General features: G+C 34.1%; 1 protein-coding gene across 2 annotated transcripts in view; it reads right to left on the bottom strand.

The window, feature by feature from the left end:
• The window catches only part of ADGRB3 (adhesion G protein-coupled receptor B3), a 673,565-nt gene that overhangs the window by 33,721 nt on the left and 618,800 nt on the right, over positions 1-21,044 (bottom strand). For both annotated transcript variants that reach the window (XM_045543808.1, XM_045543807.1), the window contains 3 exons: positions 15,645-15,743; positions 15,150-15,321; positions 437-532 (listed from right to left, as the gene is read on the bottom strand). In XM_045543808.1, coding sequence (XP_045399764.1) covers positions 437-532; positions 15,150-15,321; positions 15,645-15,743 — 367 coding nt within the window. The remainder of the gene's footprint in view (positions 1-436; positions 533-15,149; positions 15,322-15,644; positions 15,744-21,044) is intronic.

Raw genomic sequence — 21,044 nt, 5'->3', positions numbered from 1 at the left:
TACATGGGTCCCACTCCCAAGATTCTGATGGTAATTAGTCTAGGGTGTGCAGCTCCTGTTAGGATCCCAATTTGCCCCTGAGATTTACAGCTACTGCTTTAAGACTGGAAGTGCAGGTTCTATTGTGCTCTGATCTATTTTAAAAAAATCCTGTGCACAAATCATTAGACCTAATTCTGTGTAAGGCTGAAAATACTCGGCAGTGTTACATAGGACTCCCACACTCAACACCACAGGGGGCCAACAAACAAATCCTGGACTCTCAAGCAATCCAGACAGAATACTTATCTGGTATCAGAGTTCTAAGTCTGTTAATGAACTAAAGCCAAAGTCTCTCAAAATGGGACTTTGATACTATTTTACTAATAGGGATTTTTTTTTTTTTATTTTCTTGAGAGATCATAATGTAATTAACAGAGGAAAAAGAAAAGCTCACCATGATTTGAGCATGCCCATTAGGAAAAGAACTTGAGGAATCAGCGTTGATTGGATCCTGGCAGTTTCTCAATCGGCATCTAAATGCATCCTGAACCTGTGGGGGAAAAAGAGCCACATTAATTTCTTCTCTCTTAATAATGACCAGATACTGTCTATGCTGGCAATCAACTATGAGAAAATGGTTGTTATTATTTTATAATCTAATGCCCACTTTGTCTGCTTCTTAATACAAATGCTGATGTACCTGGATTTTGCTTTATGCCCCCCCAAATTATCACTTGCTATAATCTATAGAGGGAAGTACTGGGAACCCCTTAGCTATCAAAATGGCTATATGTGGTTCAACACTAATAATTCTTGCCAGAGGGAGGATTTATTCTACTGTTACAAATAATATATCTTTTAAGGGGGATTTACTATTTGGTATGGCATAATCTTCATCACAGCTTTAAACATTGTGAAAAACAAGATTACTCAATGATCTTTTGACTGGAATTGATTTGGGATTTTTCCTGTTACGTCTCATGTAAGGGACATTTGGGCAGACTATTTTTTTCCTCTCTTCGAGTGCTATATGCCCTGATGTAAAAACAAAACACAATGAAACAAAAGAGAAACAAAACAGCTCTACTTCTGATTGATTGTCTTGGGGATAAAAAGTCCCCTGGAAAAGCCAAATTTCCTTAATATCCATTCATAATCAATTTCTGAATACAGAACACACATATCACAAGACAGTTCTAAGAACATTAATTCTTTTATTAAAATATGAGTCAGTAAACATGAATAGCTGAACAGCAAACTCAGAAGCAATTGAGGTTATTGGATCACAGGAAGCCTCTGCACCAGCACGTCCTTTCCACTTGCTGTGGTTCGTGAGGCTCCTCACAGACTCTTCATAGACATCTTCACAAGTGGCTACTTATCCCAAGTCGATGGGAAGGTCATTTTACTAATACTTTATTTTTATGACTTCATATTATTGATATTCTCCTTTATTATAATCTGTTTTATTGGATTAAAAAAAAACAAAGCGTAGACGACGCTGTATTTTCCCTCTTATACTGAAACACCATTATAAAGACTACCAATGTAAACACATAAGGATCTATACTTTTGAAAAGCACTCCCATAAAATATCCTGTCACTGCTTTGATGTGAGATGTGCACAATATACCTGTTGGCCCGGAAAAAAAAAATAAACAAAACACAAAACTGAGCCTATTAAGTTGTTTTCCGCTTCCTCCTTGTGCTCTCACCCATTTCACAATCATTAGTAGCCTCTCTCCAGTTTGCAGGATTTGGAGAGTAACACTGAGTTTCGTTAGGACCACAGGCTGGCCAACCAGTCTAATAATGAGACCTTCATCTACCTCTATTTCTCCATCTCAGGTTCTAAAGCCTCACGATGTGGCCATGATAACTGTGAAATAAAAGAATTGGGAGTGGGGAATGGGCTCAGTGTTCTCTGAATTCTATGATTCTAATATTTCTAAATCTGGAATTTCCTTGAAAAAGAATGGGAGCTGCCTGATATAATTCAGCAAGGTATTTTCTTATTTCCTTTTTGAAACACATCAGCAAAAGTACAGGTGCAGTAATATCTAGTCTGATCACCTTTTCCTAAAGAACCGGATAAATATTTAGATTGAGATCATCCAGCTTTTCCCACTGGAGACACTTTGTCAGGACAAAGTCAGAGTTTTGAGATGTGAATGCTTCCAGCCTCCTCGTTTTTCTTAAGAAGGTGTTGTAGGATACAAAGTGACACATTAATAATCAAAAATTAGTAATGAGTCTAATATTTGCCACATCATCAAATTGGGGAAACCACTAATAAAGTATATCTGTTTTTAGAAAAAAAAAATCTGAAGAACCAATGTCAGAAAAATAGGTCCCTGCTAATTTTCTGTTTGTGCCCTAAGGCAGCTGTTAAAGAACCTCAGTTTATAAAGGAAGATAAACAATATGTTATAAATGTTGCCTTCTGGGAGCTTGTCACACAAAGATTTCTTTCAAGTCTATTTCTAAATATTAGCATATCTAAAATATGAAACATTTTAGTAACATCAAACATGAATTCAACTAGTCCACGTTATCCACTTTCTATTTTCAGACCTTCAGAGTATAGTTGTCAATATTTTTGGCTAACAGTGAACTATGGAAAAACAACTTCTGTAAGTTTCTCTTAAAAATTCACTATCTAATTGTTTGAGGGAGATATAAAAGAAATCTAACTCTTTTTCAGAATGTACACACACAAAATCAATACCTTCCACTACTAAACTCACAAATAGACAACGGATTAAGGGCATTTCTACACTGGAGAATGATGTCAGCTTCACGAGTCAGTCAATGCTGTTTAGAAGAAATATAAAAAAGAAGAGTATAAAAATTTTCCAGGAAATTCAGGGTCATTTTAATAGTCATATAAATGCCATAATTTAAGTGTTAGGTTCTCTGACACTTTTAGTGCCTCTGATACGTCTAATTTAGAAAGATTTGCAGAAGAAATTCTCCTTGATTCCACATGTTCTATTTGATTTTTTAAAAGTCTCAAAAATGTGTTTGGCCAGTCTAGATGAATTGGCCTTGTTAGTTGTCCAACAATGTCAGGAAAAAATGATTAGACTAGATTTCATAGTGCATATTTTCTATCACAGAAGAAGATGCTTCAGGCAAGACAGTACCTAGAGAAAGCATTCACAGCTATTTGTAAATATTTTGATAATTAATTGAATTTTCTATCAGGTAAAGAGAAAGTTTTGATTTTGGTGAATCAATGTGAATTGTGCTAATGAAGAACAACTAGAATTTTCTAAAACACAAATCTACAAGAACATGAATTCCATATAAGGAAAAAGATAAAAGAGAAAGGAAAACAAAGAAACAAACAAACCAGAATCTAGATCTGGCTATCTTATCCTGAAATTAAAATCTTCTGTGCCAACACTTATAATTACAATGCTGGACAATAACAGTCTTTGACTCACTATTTGGGGAGGACAAGTCACTTATTTTAGGTAACATTTTAACCTAAAATTTGTTAGACACTAAAATCATCCTAACTTTGAGTTCTGTGAAATTTACATTTAAAAAAACTTACTTGAGACCAGTAACCACAATTTTTAAATAAACCTGTAGAAAACAATTAAATATTTAAGATAAATTGTGGCACAGTTAAAATCTAGACTTCAAAATTTCTTCTTTTTACAATAATCTCACAATAGATTTCACTTTTTATTGGTAGGCAGAGTTTTACATATTTGGGGGAGTAGCAAGGAATAGATATGGAACTAGCCTTGGAACACTTATGAGACTTTAAGGAAATTTGGTGGCATGTTGCCAGATGAAAAAAAGAAACATCACAAAATAAGGTGGAAAAAAAACAGTAAGCTATCAAGGTTGTTTCCTGAAAAGTATCCAGCCATGCACTTCCAAAGATATCTTTACTGGATCCTGCTGGCAGTTGCTCTAAAAACTGTAAACCCTTCATGTTGTGGATGGAGTCCTGATGAGACATGCGTTCAAAGAGGTTTGCAGGGGTGTGTATCGCTCCTGTCTCTCCCCTACAGGGAGAAGAATTCAGTTCATCTCAGCAGCAGCAAACTGAGAGCTTCTGGATGAGTCCTCGCTCTGAAGGCAGCTGGCAGAGTGTCACTGTGAAAGTTGGTGCCAGATTTAGCGATTGCTAGGGAAGAGCATCGAGCACGTTTGGCAGTGTTGCAATTTAAAGAAACCTCACAGGAAAGAGCTGCACAGTTTGAAATGGGCTCTGTGTTTAGCTACTGAGCAACTCAAACCCCAAATCTTCACCTTTAAGAGGACGGTTTTACCTCTAGTTATTCTTCTTGGCTTCCTACTCCGGAGGATCATTTTAAGCCAGGAAAAGAAATAAAGTTAGATTCTTGTAATTATGTGAGACTGTTTCCTTGGTAGGGGCTAGAAGAGTTTCTTGCGTGGTCTGCTTTTTCTGAGTCTCATGCCTACTACTCTATTGTTTCAAAGGTGAACAGATGGCTCAGCTCTTTTCAATCGTATTAAATCGTGTATAATTTAATCATAACATGAATGAGCACGACTTTTCAATTTCATGTGTGTTATGTCAATTGATATAAGCAATATGAATTACTTCACACTATTAAAATATTACCTAACTTTTCTGAAAGTAAAGGAAATAAACAAACAAAAATGAAGGTTTGGTATTTGCTATACAATAAAAGAAAAATATGGACTACAGACCCAAATTTCAGTCCCAATGACTTTCTATTGGAATCTTCTAACACCTAAAGGTTCACTTAATCTCTAAAATTGTTTTAGCCTTTTACCTTCAAATTACTTTTTGTATCAGACTTGGGACATCACATATAAGCTTCTCTAGATGATATTTCATATACATGATCTGAAACAATGTAGCAGCATTTTTCAGACATGCAAATGGAAAAGATAGGAGAGGGGAATTATATGCCAGACACCATGATCCCATGCCTTCACAGCTGGTACTTCCTTTCAGCCTCATGCCTTCCCCTTCGGAACAGACATTATTTCAGTGTCATAGATGGGGACGCTGAAGCTTTGAGAGCTTAAGTAACTTGCTCAAGATCTTAATAATAAGTGGCAGCACTGGGAATGGAACCAGGTCACTTGAAAGCTAGTCCTCATTCCAGTACACCACTTTGCCTCCACCCTTAATGGCCCTACTAAGCCAAGAATAAGATAGTTTAAGTGAAGGAATCAATCAAAACAATTATTTCCAACTGGTCAGAAATTAAGTTGCTACAGCTTAATCGTCTACCTCTTAAGATTTAGATAAAATATAAGAAATAAAAGATAATGAGATAAGTTTTCATTTTAAACATTTATTCAAGACATATTGAACTTCCTTGTTACCAGCTTGACAATCTTGCAAGGGGACCCTGAGAGTGTGAAAGGAGAGGGAGGTGGGACATGCCCATCTACATGCCTGTGTCTAGATACCCCTCCTGACAACAGACAGAAGAACCGTGCTGCCACCCAGAGTGAGGGGCAGCTGGGAGGGTAGTGTGCGGCTCCAGCAGAAGAATTTTGGGTAACAGCAAGCCACAGTTGGATGCTACCTGCCAGGCATGCCAGAGTTTGTCAATCTCCCTTATGAACTCTCTGTGCCTGAACTTGTTCACTGATGCCATCTCACTCGTCTGATACCATGCTCTTGTTAACCCCTTAAAGCTCTGCATGGACTAGGAGAACCACATGTGCAGATTAAAACTGATACAAATATTCATAATATAATAGCAATTATGCTAAATCAAGAAAGCCTAATTGGAATGAGAAGTAGAGTTTATATTCCCCTGCCAAAGAAATGGAATGACTACTGAGAGAAGTGAGGTTGGTGTTTTCTGGGAAAAAGTATATAGAAATATGAACATATTGTCTACTATTCACCACAAGCTCCATTCTGTGTAAACCATATGCCCAGTAACTTCTCTCCATCTTCTTCTATTTGAAACCTTAACTTCCTTAATCCTTCAACCTCATTGTTCCCTAAGGACCCCGTTAAGTTCTAAAGTCTCTTACCACCTACTCCTTCTGCAAAGACCAACTAAAACCCCGGACCCATCCTTGACTAAGGGAGGGCTCAGGTACACACCCTTCTATACTAATGAGTCAAACCTAATTTTCCCGTGAGTGATCAAATTTTGAGGTTCACGCAACTCTTTATCTGAACTACAGATATAATTATATATTATATGCAATATGGACTCTTCAAATTGTCTAGTGTTTTTAATCACTACTGGCTTCATTTATTTTCTTAAATTGTTTGTATTGGGGAGAATATTGGTTTTAGATTAGATAGAAAAGAATGCTTGTTTTACATTCACTGTCACAAGCTTGTAAATAATTTTGTTTATCTGTACTTTTTATGGAAATAATAAGACTAAATGGGAAATTGGGAAAGCAAGGTGAAGGGGAGTAGGAGAAAGAAAGGAAGGAAGGAAGGGCAAAAGAAAGCAAGCAAAAGAAAGAAGGAAGGAAGAGAGAAAAAACAGTTCATTTTTATTTTAAGCATTTTGCTACAAAATTGCTTCCCAGGTTTGGATCAAGATTTTCGGACCTCATCTGGTGCAGCCTAGACCTCCCGCCAGCACTTGGAAAAGAGAAAAGAGGAGCTTGTCCCTGTTACTGACAGTACAGAACAGCCACAGGATTCTCACACACTGATACAACAAAATTATCCACTTAGGCATTTTTCTTTTTTCCTTCCATTTAGGGAAAGAGTTTTATTGTAGCTTATTTTGTATCACAATCTTGTTATTTTCCCCCTCTGACATCAAGCTGGAAGATTGTCCTAGAGCCAGACACAGCTAGAGACAGACAGATGAGAAGAATGTGCAGGCCCCAAGAAAGTGGTTTCCTAGCAACAGTAACTATTTCAAAGGTTTCATAACTCTTGTGTCGTTTCAATTTCCATAGCAATGTGGGGAATAGTAAATAGTATATGTTGCTATCTGCTTAATCTAATGAATTTTGATCAACCGATGATGGATAAATGAAGGAAACATCTATACTTGTTCTATTAGATTCTACCTTATTAGCTGTTATACATATTAGCTTCTAAGATCTAGGTTTTGTTGCTGAAAGTAATGTGTTACGATAAATCAGATGGCTTTTTTAAATTCTTACTCCCTTTTTCTGCTTTCTCCTTTTTTTCCAGAGGCATTTACTAAAGCAATTCAAAAGAAAAAGTTATCCCAGACGAAAAAACTATATTTTCAAAAATACAAATTTGATGAAATTTAAATATTAAGATTTCAGGTCTGGAGGTCAGAAAAAATAGTTATGCAAAATTCAGTTTTTTTTGAGTGGAATATAATTGAGTTGGAAGTACCAGAGTGATCATTTTGCCCTTCTCTCCTGATCTGAAATGATTTTAGTTTTAAAATTGGACTCACTAAAAGCAAAAGCACTTTTAAAATAAATCAGACTCCGTACATACCACATTCAAAATGCTATAGTTATAGTATTTCATTTCTTTTCTTCTTAAACTGCAAGGCTATGTTCCTTCTCTGGGTACAGCCACCTTCTCCACAGAAAGACTGCACAAGTAAATATGGCTAAAGACTTTTGAATTCATATTGGGACAGTCATTAAAGACTAAAGAGGACAAAATTATGTTAGTGTATGTCGAAAATACATAGGAATAGAAATATATATGTATCCAGTCTCTAAATCAAGAAGAAATGTTTCTTACATTGCCTATATATTTTTAAGAGAGAAAAATCCACATGAATTATTTTGAGTTTTGTGAAGGAAATATTTTAAATTGAACAAGCAGTAGAGATAAAACTACATTTGTAGGATCTTTTATAAATTATCCAGTAGATTAATAAATATGAATCATTACTCAGTATTTTACAGGTAGCTGTCTATTCCATAAGCTTTGGTGTATTTTTCTGTAACTATTGCTCACAGAAGACACAGAGGGTATGGGGAGATACATCTATTCTCTCAGACCATGATTAATGTTAGGGCAATGGGGTCACAAGTGTTATGAGACCATTGCTGTTGTCAAGCAGTATACATCTAGAAGGTCAAAAAGAATTTCTATGGGCTCAGTGAGGCCTCCTATGCTATGTTCCTTGGGATTTGTAAAACCCTATTAAACAAGAGTCTTTCAGTGTTTCAGTAACAACTTCTTCTTAGGAATTCTGAAGAAGACTTGCCCTACACTGAAATCTGTTCTCTGTATTTATAAGTAATGTTACAGGGTATTTTTTTTCATTTCAAAATATTATGGAGGTACAAATGTTTTTTGTTACATGTATCTATTTTGTTATGCTTGAGTCAGGGTTATAAGTGTGCCCATGACCCAGACAGTGTTCATTGTACCCATTAGGTAGGTTTTGGCCCGTCCCCTTTTCCCCCCTTCTCCCTGCTTGATTTCCACTGAGTTTTACTTCCATCTGTGCACATATATGCTCATTGGTTAGTTCCAGTTTAATAGTGAGTACATGTGGTGTTTGCTTTTCATTCTTACAATATTTCCTTTAGGAGAATGGTCTCCAGTTCCATCCAAATTGTTGCAAAAGGCATTAATTCTTCCTTCTTCATGCCTGAGTAATAGTCCATAGTATACATATATCACATTTTGTTAATCCACTCATGAATTGATGGGTACTTGGGTTGATTCCACATCTTTACAATTTGAATTGTGCTGCAATAAAGATTTGTGTGCAGGTGACTTTTTGATAAAATGATTTCTTTTCCATCGGGCAAATACCCAGTAGTGGGATTGCTGGATCTAATAGTAGGTCTACTTTTAGTTCTTTGAGGAATCTCCACACAGTTTTCCATAGAGGTTGTACTAACTCGCAGTCCCACCAACAGTGTATAAGTTCTTTTCTCTCTGCTTCCATGACAGAATCTACTGTTTTGGACTTTTTAATTAAAGCCATTCTTACTGGGATAAGGTGATATCTCACTGCAGTTTTAATTTGCATTTCCTTGAAAATAAATGATGTTGAGCATTTTTTCATGTTTATTGGCCATTTGTCTATCTTCTTTTGAAAAGTTTCTGTTCATGTCTTTTGCCCACTTTTTAATGGGTTGTTTGTTTTCTCCTTGCTAATTTGCTTGAGTGCTTTGTACATTTTGATTATTAGCCCTTTATTGGATGCATAGCTTGTGAATAATTTCTCCCATTCTGTAGGTAGTCTATTTTCTTTGTTAATTATTTTCTTAGCTGTGTAGAAGCTTTTTAATTTAATCAAGTATGATTTATTTCTTTTTGTTGTTCCTGTAATTGCCATTGGGACCTTCTTTATAAATTCTTTGCCTAGGCAGATATCTATTAATAGAAAAGTTTTTCCAACATTTTCTTCTAGAATTCTTATGGTTTCATGCCTTATATTTAAGTCTTTTATCCATTTTGAATTAATTTTTGTGAGTGGTGAAATTTGCAGATCCTGTTTCAGTCTTCTGCATGTGGCTATCCAATTTTCCCAGCACTATTTATTGAATAGGGCTTCATTTCCCCAGTGTGTAATGTTGCCTTCTTTGTCAAAGATCAGTTGGCTCTATGGCAATGGTTTCACATCTGAGTTCTCTCTTCTGTTCCATTGGTCTATGCCTCTATTTTTCAGCCAATACCATGCTGTTTTGGTTACTAAAGGCTTATAGTATAGTTTGAAGTCTGGTAATGTGATGCCTCCAGATTTGTTCTTTTTGCTTAAAATTGCTTTGTCTATTTGTGCTCATTTTCTGGTTCCAAATGAAGCATAGAATTATTTTTTCTAGATCTGTGAAACATGACATTGGTATTTTTGTGGGGATTGCACTGAATCTGTAAATCACTTTGGGTTGTATGGACCTTTTAACAATGTTGATTCTACCAATCCATGAGCATGATATGTTTTTCCATTTGTGTTGTCTGCGATTGTTTCCTAAGTATTTCATAGTTCTATCTGTAGAGATCTTTCTCCTCCTTGGTTAAGTATATTCCTAGGTATTTTACTTTCTTTGTAGCTATTGTGAATGGTATTGAGTTTTTGATTTGGCTCTCAGCTTGACCGTTATTGGTGTATACTAATGCTACTGATTTGGGTACACTAATTTTGTAACATGACACTTTGCTGAATTAATTTGTCAGTTCCAGGAGTCTCTTGGTGGAGTCTTTGGTGGTTTTTTATATATAAGATCATACCATCAGCAAAAAGCGATAGTTTGACCTCCTCTTTCCTCATTTGGTTACCCTTTATTTCTTTTTTTTTTTTTTGCCTGATTGCTCTCTGGCTAGGACTTTCAGCACTATGTTGAATAGAAAATTAGTGACAGTGGGCACCCTTGTCTTATTCCAGTTCTTAGTGGGAATGCTTTCAAATTTTCCCCATTCAGTATGATGTTGGCTATGGGTTTGTCATAAAAGGCTTTTATAATCTTGAGATATATTCCTTCTATGCCTAGTTGGTTGAGGGTTTTTATCATGAAAGGGTGCTGAATTTTGTAGAATGCTTTTCTGCATCTATTGAGATGATCATATGGTCTTTGTTTTTGCTTCTGTGGTGAATCATATTTATTGATTTGCATATATTGAACCATCCTTGCATCCCTAGGATGAAGCCCTCTTGGTCATGGTGGATTATTTTTTTGATGTGCTGTTGAATTGAGTTTGCTAATATTTTATTGAGGATTAAACAGCAGAATCATAATTGCTGGGGACTTCAACATCCCACTGATAGAACTGGAAAGAGACAGTGGACTTAAATGAGACCTAGAACAAGTCTAACAGACATTTACGGAACATTTAACTCAAAAACTACTGAATACACATTCTTCTCATCAGTACATGGAACATTCTCCAAGACTGATCATATATTAGGTCACAAAACATGTCTCAACAAATTAAAAAAAAATAGAAACCATAGCATGTATCTTCTCAGACCACAGGGGGATAAAACTAGAAATCAACTCCAAGAGAAACACTCAATTCTACACAAAGTCATGGAAATTAAGCAACCTGCTGCTGAATGATTATTAGGTCAATAATGAAATTAAGATGGAAATCAAAATATTCCTCAAACTGAATGACAAAGGGGACACAAGATACCAAAATCTATGGAATTCAACAAAACCAGTACTAAGGGGAAAATTCATAGCCTTAAATGCCTACATGAAAAAGACAGAAAGATCACAAATTAACAATCTAATGACATGTCTTAAGGAACTAGAAAAGGAAGAACAAACCAAACCCAAAGCCAGCAGAAGAAAAGAAATAAAGAATAAAACAAAATGAAAAACATAACAAAATAAAACAAAACAAAAAAATAAAGAAATAAAGAATAAAACAAAATGAAAAACATAACAAAATAAAACAAAACAAAAAAATACAAGGGATCAATGAAACAAAAAGTTGGTTCTTTGAAAAGATAAACAAAATTGATAGACTTCTTGCTAGATTAACCAGGAATAGAAGAAAAAGGACTTTAAGCTTAATCAGAAATGAAAAAGGAGATATTGCAACTGACACAACAGAAATACAAAATATCATCTGTGAATACTATGAAAATCTCTATGCACATAAACACAAAATCATAGAGGAAATGAACAAATTCCTGGAAACACAAAACCTCCCAAGACTCAAACAAGGAGAAATAGAATTATTGAACAGACCAATAATTAGCAACGAGATTGAAGCAATAATAAAAAACCTTCCAACGAAAAAAAGCCCCAGACCACATGGATTCACAGCTGAATTTTACCAGACCTAGAAAGAAGAGCTGGTACTCTTACTGCAGAAATGATTCCATAATATTGAGAAGAAGGGAATCTTCCTCAACTCATTCCATGAAACTATTAGGTTATTAAGTATGGAATGTCTGATTTCCTTAAGTTCTAAGTTTGACAGTTGATATACTGACAATAGATTTGGCACCTTTTTTTTTTAATTGTGAAGATATACCCTCATTCTTTCAAACATACATTTTAGCTTGTGATTATCTTTCAGTTTTTTTTTTAGAGAAATTTTTGTGAAACCATGGGTAAGTCAAAAATATGTATTATTTTTGAATATGAGTTCCTTCGTGGAACCAATGCAGACAGCTCAAAATATCAGTGGAGTGTTTGGGAAGGACGTGGCTAATAAATACATAGTACATAGATGGTTTGATAAGTTCCACTCTGGTGATTTTAATCTTGAAAATCAGCCATGTGGGTGACCTGAGACAAAGGTGGATAATGATGAGCTAAAAGCTGTATTGGAAGAGCATCCATCTCAACATACGTGTGAATTAGCTGCAAGGTTTGATATTACTATTCCGTAACATTGGACCATTTGAAACACATCTGCAAGGAAAAAGAAGTTGGATAGACAGGTGCTGGATGAATTAAATAAGCACCAGAAGAGAAATCATCTCAAAGCTTGCCTATCTTTGCTGTTACAATGTAAAGGTAAACCATTTCTACACAGTATTGTTATGTGTGATGAAAAATGGATTATTTTTGACAATTGCAAGCATTCAGCACAATGGTTGGACAAAGATGAAGTGCTGAAACACAGTTCAAAATCGAAACACAGTCAAATAAAGCTAATGGTGTCTGTTTGGTGCTCCAACACTGGTATTATCCACTACAGCTTCATGAACCCTGGTCAATAGATTACAATGGATGTCTACTGAAACCAATTGTATCAAATGATAAGGATGCTTGTGATTAAGGAGCCTAGATTGGTCCACAGAGACAGGTCAATCCTGCTCAAACTACAAAAGTTGAACTTGGAAACTCTCTGTTATCTGCCGTATTCACCAGATCTTGCACCAACTGACTACCACTTCTTCCAGGTTTTGGACCACTTCTTGCAAGGAAAAAGATTCAATTCTCAAGAAGCTGTGGAAAATGCCTTTGGTGATTTCATCACCACTTGTTCTCCAGGCTTCTTCACTGCTGGCATAAGCAAGCTACTGCTAAGATGGCAAAACTGCATCAATAGTTTAGGCACTACTTCGATTAATTGTACTGCTTCTTGTTTGAGATATAATAAACTAAACTTTTGATTCGAAATCAGACATTTCATATTTAATGACCTAACAGTATCACCCTGACAACAAAGCCAGAAAAGGACACAAACAACAATAAAAAGAAAACTACAGACCAATATCCCTTACGAATATAGATGTTACAGGGTATTTTTAAGGTTCAATGAAAAGAAAAGGAACGTGATTTTTCATTTCAGTGTTGGAACTAAAGAATGTATGGCATTTTGATGTTAATTTATCAGCTATAAAATTATTCAATTTGAAATAATTATAAATTCAAAAGAGACACATCCATATTTTTATTCTCCATTGATACAGAAAACATGTATTTACAGAGGCATACTTTAGTAGAAGCATTTATTATATGATTTGATTTAATTATCCTTAAATCATCTTTTTGACAGTTAATAGTCCAATTAGCAAGTATGGAAAAATTCTGATAGAAATCAAGAATTTTTGTGCCAAATATTTTTCTTTATATAAGCAGTAAAATTTTGATAATTAGCCATCATAATATGTCACTCTAAAATCTGCATATTTTGATGATAGCCTAAGACTACCTGGAGAGCTTATTTCTGAAAAGAAAAAGAAGCTTATTTAGAGATGCAGTACTTTGGTATTCTTTAGCACCTAAGATATTAATATCTTCTGAAAACTGCCTGTAAGTATATCATGTGTCTTACTTAAAACCTGCAACATTTCAGTCTTAATTGTCAATCAAAAATGCATTATCCATCTAATTTTTAGAATAATTTTGTTACTTAAATATATTACAGAAGATATTAGTACAGGAGACCCCCACAAGATAATTATAGTTGGAGAAGAACATAAGCTAAATTATTATTCAATTTCCTTTTAACTTTTACTCCTTTGTTCTATAAATAACTCCATACTTGTAAGTTTTTAATGCTGATATTCTAGCCAGAAATTTGTGAATAGTAAGGTTTGGCAACTGTAAACTACATCAGATTTTTAAAATGAGGAAATACTCCCTCTTGCAATGTGAAGTCACTCTTCAACTGTTTTCATTGTTTTTCTTCATAGAATGTTCTTAGAATAGACATGTGGGTTTATTGCCGACATCTGTACCTTATTGAAATAGCTCAGAAATATTGTTTTCCTCATCTGATAAATCAGGTAAAAACCTTTGGTTCCTTCCACATGTCGTTGTGAAAACTCTGTGGTGTGTATTTATATGCACACGTGTCTCTTTGCAATGTGCACATCATAATAAAGTTCTCAAACAAGGTAGATAATACAAAATGACAGAATAGACCATTTTCTCAAAATCACTAGCATGGCACTGTGTCAGTGTGTGTTTTTGTCACCACTTATCCCTAGAGTAAATGCCAAAATGACTCATAAACCTTGTGTATACCGTGTCAGTGCTTGTAAGCATTCAGAATAATTTGCACACAGGTTGGAAAACAACATTTTATCTCTAAACTCAAATCTGAAATCTCTTACTGCCCTGGATGGATTTGGGGCTGGTTAATGTCTCCACTCATGAAAGCCAACTTCTTCCTTGCCTCACTGCTGACAGTAAACCTCAGTCATGACCCAGACAAATGCTGTGACTATAGGTCTACAGTTCTTGAGGACAATTATTGCCTCCATGCCCCACTGTGTATATTTTTGTATTTTTTGAGAGTAAACATCCACATGAAAATCATTAATCTTTAGTAAGCTTAACCACAGCTTAGTACAGAGACAAAAGAATTATTCATTAATATCCAACATTTTCTATTTGAAATAAAATTAGTTAATATGAAGAATGAGGATTTGCTGAGTGAAGAAACATGAGTTAGGGAATGAGTTTACTATATTTATGAAGTATATCTTTTAAACATATGTTACCCTACCCTCTTATCCACCAGTTGTTCTAACAGACTTATCTACACCAATCACTCCATGTGTCCTCTCTTGAAAAGTGTCCTCACTTTTCCTGGCTCTTGGCACCTCTGGCCAGGTTTCCCCTTGCGTAGTCCCATCTGTTTTAATCTGTCATTTTTCAGACTGTCAGGGCCCTCCTGAACTATGCCTTAAAGCTTCCCATCAGCTTTAACTTCTAAGTGATTGTCCATGGAGGAGAACAACTTTAACCTGAAGATCAAGATATTAAAATAAAAGATCATACTTGTTAGCAAAGAAAGAACTCTTCCAACCATCACACTTCTCTCTCCCCAGAATTATATTTCTTACCTCTCTTCGAAGAATGCAGTGGACCATGACAATAACAAAGCCTTGTAATGAATCAAACACAGCAAAAAGTATTTGAAACAATATGGAGCGTTTATCTGTCATGGCCAGAACTGCAGACATCCATGTCAAAGCCAGGAGAGGCAGCACCACACAGGAGCTCCAAAGAGACGCCCTGTTGAGAGACACAGAAAACAACATAATGTAGCTGCATGTCACGCCCCAGGCCATAACCAAACCCCCGTTCAACAAAGCATTTTTGTATGTGGCACCAAGATCATTAACTTGGAAACCACAAAGCAGATAACATTTGAGAGTTCTATTTATTTTTTTTATAGACTATCCCACAATAGTTATAAAGGCAGTTGCCAATTATGAATATTTAGATATGCTCTTAGCTCTAGTATTAGCAAACATATTTTTTTTTTTCATCATAGCATTTTCTCACATGCACTGTAAAAGATTTGTAACAAGAAGATGTAAATGATTGGGACTAACATGGCATTACTGGCGGTGGTGGCTGACAAAGCTGTTGTTGAAACTACTCCACACTTGGCACATTTGAGCGTCAAACCGCTATGAGGCTCACTCATCTGACTGCAAACAAACAGAACACCCACAAAAAGAACAAAATATTGAATTGTCACCGGAAAAAAAAATTGCTGCTGCAAGTTAGCTTTTACATACGATTTCATGCAGAAAAGTATACTTATCAAAGATGAATGCTCTAGGTCATTGTTAAAGATGCATTTATACTACATATTCTCTTTGTAACATTTACCTTTTAATAATATGGGCCTTTGTTGCATGCAAAGCATATTTCCATCATTATAGATCAAAGTTGCCCAGTACACTGAGTTAAACATAAGCATGTGCTTGTGTAGACATACAGTGAAAACCCTTTATTCAGACCCTGATAATCAAACATGTGAAGACTCTCAGCTTTAAGGATTTTCATTGTTATTTGTGGAAGTCACATATATCAGTTAAAACCTTCTGAAATGTAAACATTTATCTCAGAATTCCAATATAGAAAGGAATACATTTTGGGAGTCTTCAATTATTTGTTGAACATGTAGCTTTTATTTCAACAGATTCATATTTTGAAATTTCTTCTAGCACCAATGTATTGGCCATATTTTAAGATGATCTGAATATAGGGGCTGATGAAATTTGATGAAATATTAGTTGATAATAAAAAGAGTGATAGTTTTCTGCTTTAATAAAACACATTTAACATAATCATTAAGTTTAAAATATTCTTTCTGAAAATTAGTCATAGACTCCAACCTTACAGCTTTCAAATAATCTATTCTAGTCTAGAGGATTTTACAGGTAAATTCAGATTCAAACAATTTAGACTCCATCAACTACATCATAGAAGCAAAGTCACACTACACAGAAAAACTTTATATGCATTTTGTTTTAGAAAAGTGTACCTTGAAAATGACGGATTTATTAGAACATAAATAAAAACCAAAAAGGAGTTACTGAATTAAGATTCGAAACATTTTGGAATAATATTCTGTGGTGTGCTGCTCTAGTCCATTCCCATGGGGTGTCTATATCTAAAATATGTTTGCCCTGTAAGTTTTTAAAAATAAGTTACAGTGGAATTGCATTACTATGTGGCAGAAAAGAGAGAAAGTGGCAGAAGAGAGAAAATTGTAAGAAGCTCGTAATTTAGAATGTCTGGTTTCTTTTAAATAAGTGTACCCATTTGTGACTAGTGCTCATGTGAGATAATAAATCTGAAAGCTATTAAATATGTAGACTGATCAGCAGATCCCATGAGAAAAATCAAAGCTTTCAAAGTTGGATGTGAAGGTGGGGAATATAATACTAAATCATTCACTTTATTGATCCAATTTAGGGCATAGGTACCAGCCACATGTGCCCAAACTTTTCAAAATAATATGTAATCAATAGTCTATTGCAGTATAGTTTACAAAGCCTCCATGGACATGCTGATGTGCTTGAAATTACTCCCAAAAGAGTACTTAGACTATTATTCTCCACAGTGGCTGCACGTCAGCTAACTGGCCACAACTGCAAAGACTCTACTTTAAGGGGACCCCAGGCATCTGTCCTTTTTCAAAGCTCCATAGGAGCTTTATGAACAAATAGGAATGAGCACCACTGCCCTAACTATACATTTGAGTTTCTTTAATCTTGTTAGATCTGACTAGATTAATATTGAAGAGGTATGGATTAGTCATTTACTGTTTCCTTTATCACAGAAGATAGGCTATTAGGTATTTATGCTTCGAATATGAATGTGGCTATCTTTCTCAATTTAAGGATACTTTGTCTGTAGGCTCTGAAACAAGATTGAAAAGCCAACAATTACTAAAAAATAATTTTAAGTACACAATGTAAGCAAGTATTTTTGTCCTGAAAACTGTGATTTAATCTATGCATGAACTTGTTTGACAAGAAATCTTACACCAGTATTTGAAATGCTTATTTGTCTTTATTTGAGCCCTATACATACTTCTTTACTCAGGGCTAACTGTTGAAAACTATGCTTGCTGCTAACTGATTGGACACCTCCGGCATTCTATTATTGAATGTGAATAAAGTAGAAGAAAGATTAGAGACCTAGAGAGATGTAATGTTTTTTTCTCAGTTTATATGGCTACTACAGAATTTAATATAATATGAAGAAGACATAGTCTACGATGCTAAATCGAATTGCTGCAGTGAAAAATAAAATCTTGTTTCTTTGTTGTAGAGGAAATTATGCATTTATAAAATAAAAAGTTCCAATAGTTAAAAAAAAGTTGAATTGTCTATATGTTTAAATGTAACCAATATACCCACCAGGGCATTTTACACTCTTCCAAATTGTTACGTTTACTCCCATTATTACTATGGATCTTGAAATTAACAGATTCTAGAGTTACCTTCCCAGTTTTATTTCCTTTAAGAAAAAGTATGATCTGATTGGCTGATTGTTAATATTCTAAAATATTCCCTGGAAAGGAAATGTACTGCCCCCCTGGAAAAATCACATGAAATTTATAAAGGATCCTAGTAAATAGTTTCTTAGTTTCAGGTAGATAAGATAAACCAGTTTAAAATAGCAGATAAGAAAGATCCATTGCAGAAAAGTAGAGAAAATCAAATTTTCTGTTTAAGATGTTCTAAAAAGATACAATGCCATTTTATCCTGTTTTCATGCTTTTCAATTAGCATTTTATATAATATTTGTTGTTATTTGCAATAAATTATCCCTTGGTAAATATATTTTATGTATTAGAAAAAAATTAATACAATTTGGGTATTATAAAACTTGTCAAACTATTGTATTATTTATTAAATATTCATTCATTCATTTATATTTATTGAGCACAAACTATAAGCATGGTCATTTATAATAAATAATTATAAAAAGAAGACAGGGAAAAAAGAAATTGAAAAAATTGGAAGAAGAAACATCTTGATACAATATTCAATTCTATAATAACATACTTGCATAAGAAATGTTTGATATGTATGTATACTCAAATAACCTGAAATGGCTTTTATAATTAGAGAGATCAATTTTCAAGTCAATTAGCCTCCTACTTAATGTTTCTTTAATTTTGATTATTTGTTCTTTACAGAAGTCTTTCTTTATTACTATCCTTATTACTTCTCCGTGAACTAAAATTACTCAAACAAACATAGCTTCTGGAATTTTTGTCAATCATACTTGAGAATAGAGAAAAAATTTCAATCTATATTTACTTAAACTAAAATAGTATTTTATATTAGAAATATTTTTTAAAAACTGAAGTCATTAATTTGTTTTATGTTTTAGACAGTAGCCAGAATTCTGCTTTTATAACATATCTATTTCTCTGGCAGTGGCCTTTGAACCAAAAATCACTGACCCAGTTTTGCCAATGAAACATATGTAACTGCTAAGAATATTTTTAGAATTAGAGGTTTTAAAATTATAATTTCTTTGTTAATATATAGATTAAAATGGATAACTTCTAAATTCATAATATGGCAATACTGTCATTTCTTCTAAACCTGTTATCTCTTAAAAAAAGCTTTATGAATCAAACTGGGTGTTACCTATAAAATAATTAAATGAGAAAAAAATATTGACTATAAATTTAATAAATCCTTAGCACTATAGTCATTTTGATGCTCTCACCTCTTTTTCTGATCACCATGTCATGTGGATGGTGGAATCACAGACCCTTGATTGATGGTCAGGGACCTTTGAAAACAACCTAATCTGCTCAGTTTGGCTTCCTTATTTCACTCATCATAAGAATGATAAATAAATGCTAGCTACATGCTAGATACTCTAATGCATGTTTTATGCACATTATATTTCATATACTCTATGAGGCAAGAGTTATTTTCCCCATTTTACAAATGTAGAGATTGAGTTGTGGAAAATAAAGTGACATGCCCAAAGACATACCCACAGTTAGAACACTGCAGAACTAGATATTGAGCATGGTTTTGTTTGACTTCAAAGTTTTATCCAAACCACTAAAACCCCGACTTTTTTTTGTTTAAATTATATAAGTTTATACCACTAATAGCAGAGATGAGTTTCTATACCCAATACTAAGTATGGTCAATTTATCATTACATGATTATATTTTGGACAGAGATAACTGAAGAAGCTATTACTCCAATTCTCACCACATGTGGGAGACTGGCAAAAGAAATTGTGTGAACACTTAATGTCCAAACAGTTCAGAAAGCTCATTTTCTGGAGGGAGGAAGAGAGGGACAAAAACCCACCTAATAAGTCCAATGAACCCATTGGGTTCTTTGATGGTGATGGACACATTTATAGCCCTGACTCAAGCCATGTATCAAAAACATCTATACTCCCTTAATATTTTGAAATTTTAAAAATGGTAAAAAAATACAAAAGAAAGCTCAGTTTCTGTCCAAGTCTTTCTATTTAAGATGTTATGAAAACTCATTTATATTGAAAAAAGTCTATAAATGAGAGAAGTGATTCCCTGTCAGGAAGGAACCTCCAAGATGTTTTTATTACATTATTGTAGTTCTAATGTTTGATATGAATATCAAATTTGTATATTGAAATAATTAAACCTAGTCTTTTAGTATGGAAAAAATACCTGGATTATCTTATAAATCATTATATAGATTATAAAAACACAAAGGACTTAAAAGTCTCACCAGTAGGTGATCAAATACTGTGACTATTAAGTAATACCATAAATTATGAAAGAAAAGGAGAACAATTATAGGGATAAGTTTTGAATGAACATATAGTTTAACAGAACGGAAAATGCTATAAACATTTTATAAGAAAAACAAAAGAAAAATCAAAGGCATTAATATTTCATTCAGGTTTCTACAAATTCATAGGATGACGTGATAATGTAACCTTAAAAAGCTCCTATCAATCTTCATATGAAATGTTATTATGTCATCAGATATGATGGTGTTATAATAACAGTAAAATTAAGGGAGATGCTTTTCTAAATTTTATACGTGGTTAAAATGTGCAAGTGAAAATTATAAATAACTTTTTAGCCAGTTATAGTTAAATGTCAAAAAATGAAAATAATATATGACAAAAGTAGTGTTTGATAAGTGATTATTTCAAGTGAAGATTTTTTTCTGATATACACAATTAATTAAAAAATGCAGCATTTTTGCCCTATTTAGGTTTGCTTGTCCTGATTCTGTTCTGTCATATACCAACATTTGTGTTTAATCTACCTCCTGTCCTTTGTGATCCAAACTAGGAGGACTTTGGGCCTTTACCTATGGACAACTATTTTAAGTCTAGTCTTAACATTTAATCTTATGTGACAAGAAACAAGCAGGCAATATGCACAATTAAACTCAGATTTTTTTAATGGTATGCTGTATTATTTTTAGGTTTTTGGTCATATTACTTAAAAA

The sequence above is a fragment of the Lemur catta genome, chromosome 2, assembly GCF_020740605.2.
Source record: "Lemur catta isolate mLemCat1 chromosome 2, mLemCat1.pri, whole genome shotgun sequence".
Classification (NCBI taxonomy): Eukaryota; Metazoa; Chordata; class Mammalia; order Primates; family Lemuridae; genus Lemur; species Lemur catta.
The sequence above is the reverse complement of the archived record's forward strand: the minus strand, read 5'-3'. Positions and strand labels throughout refer to the sequence as shown.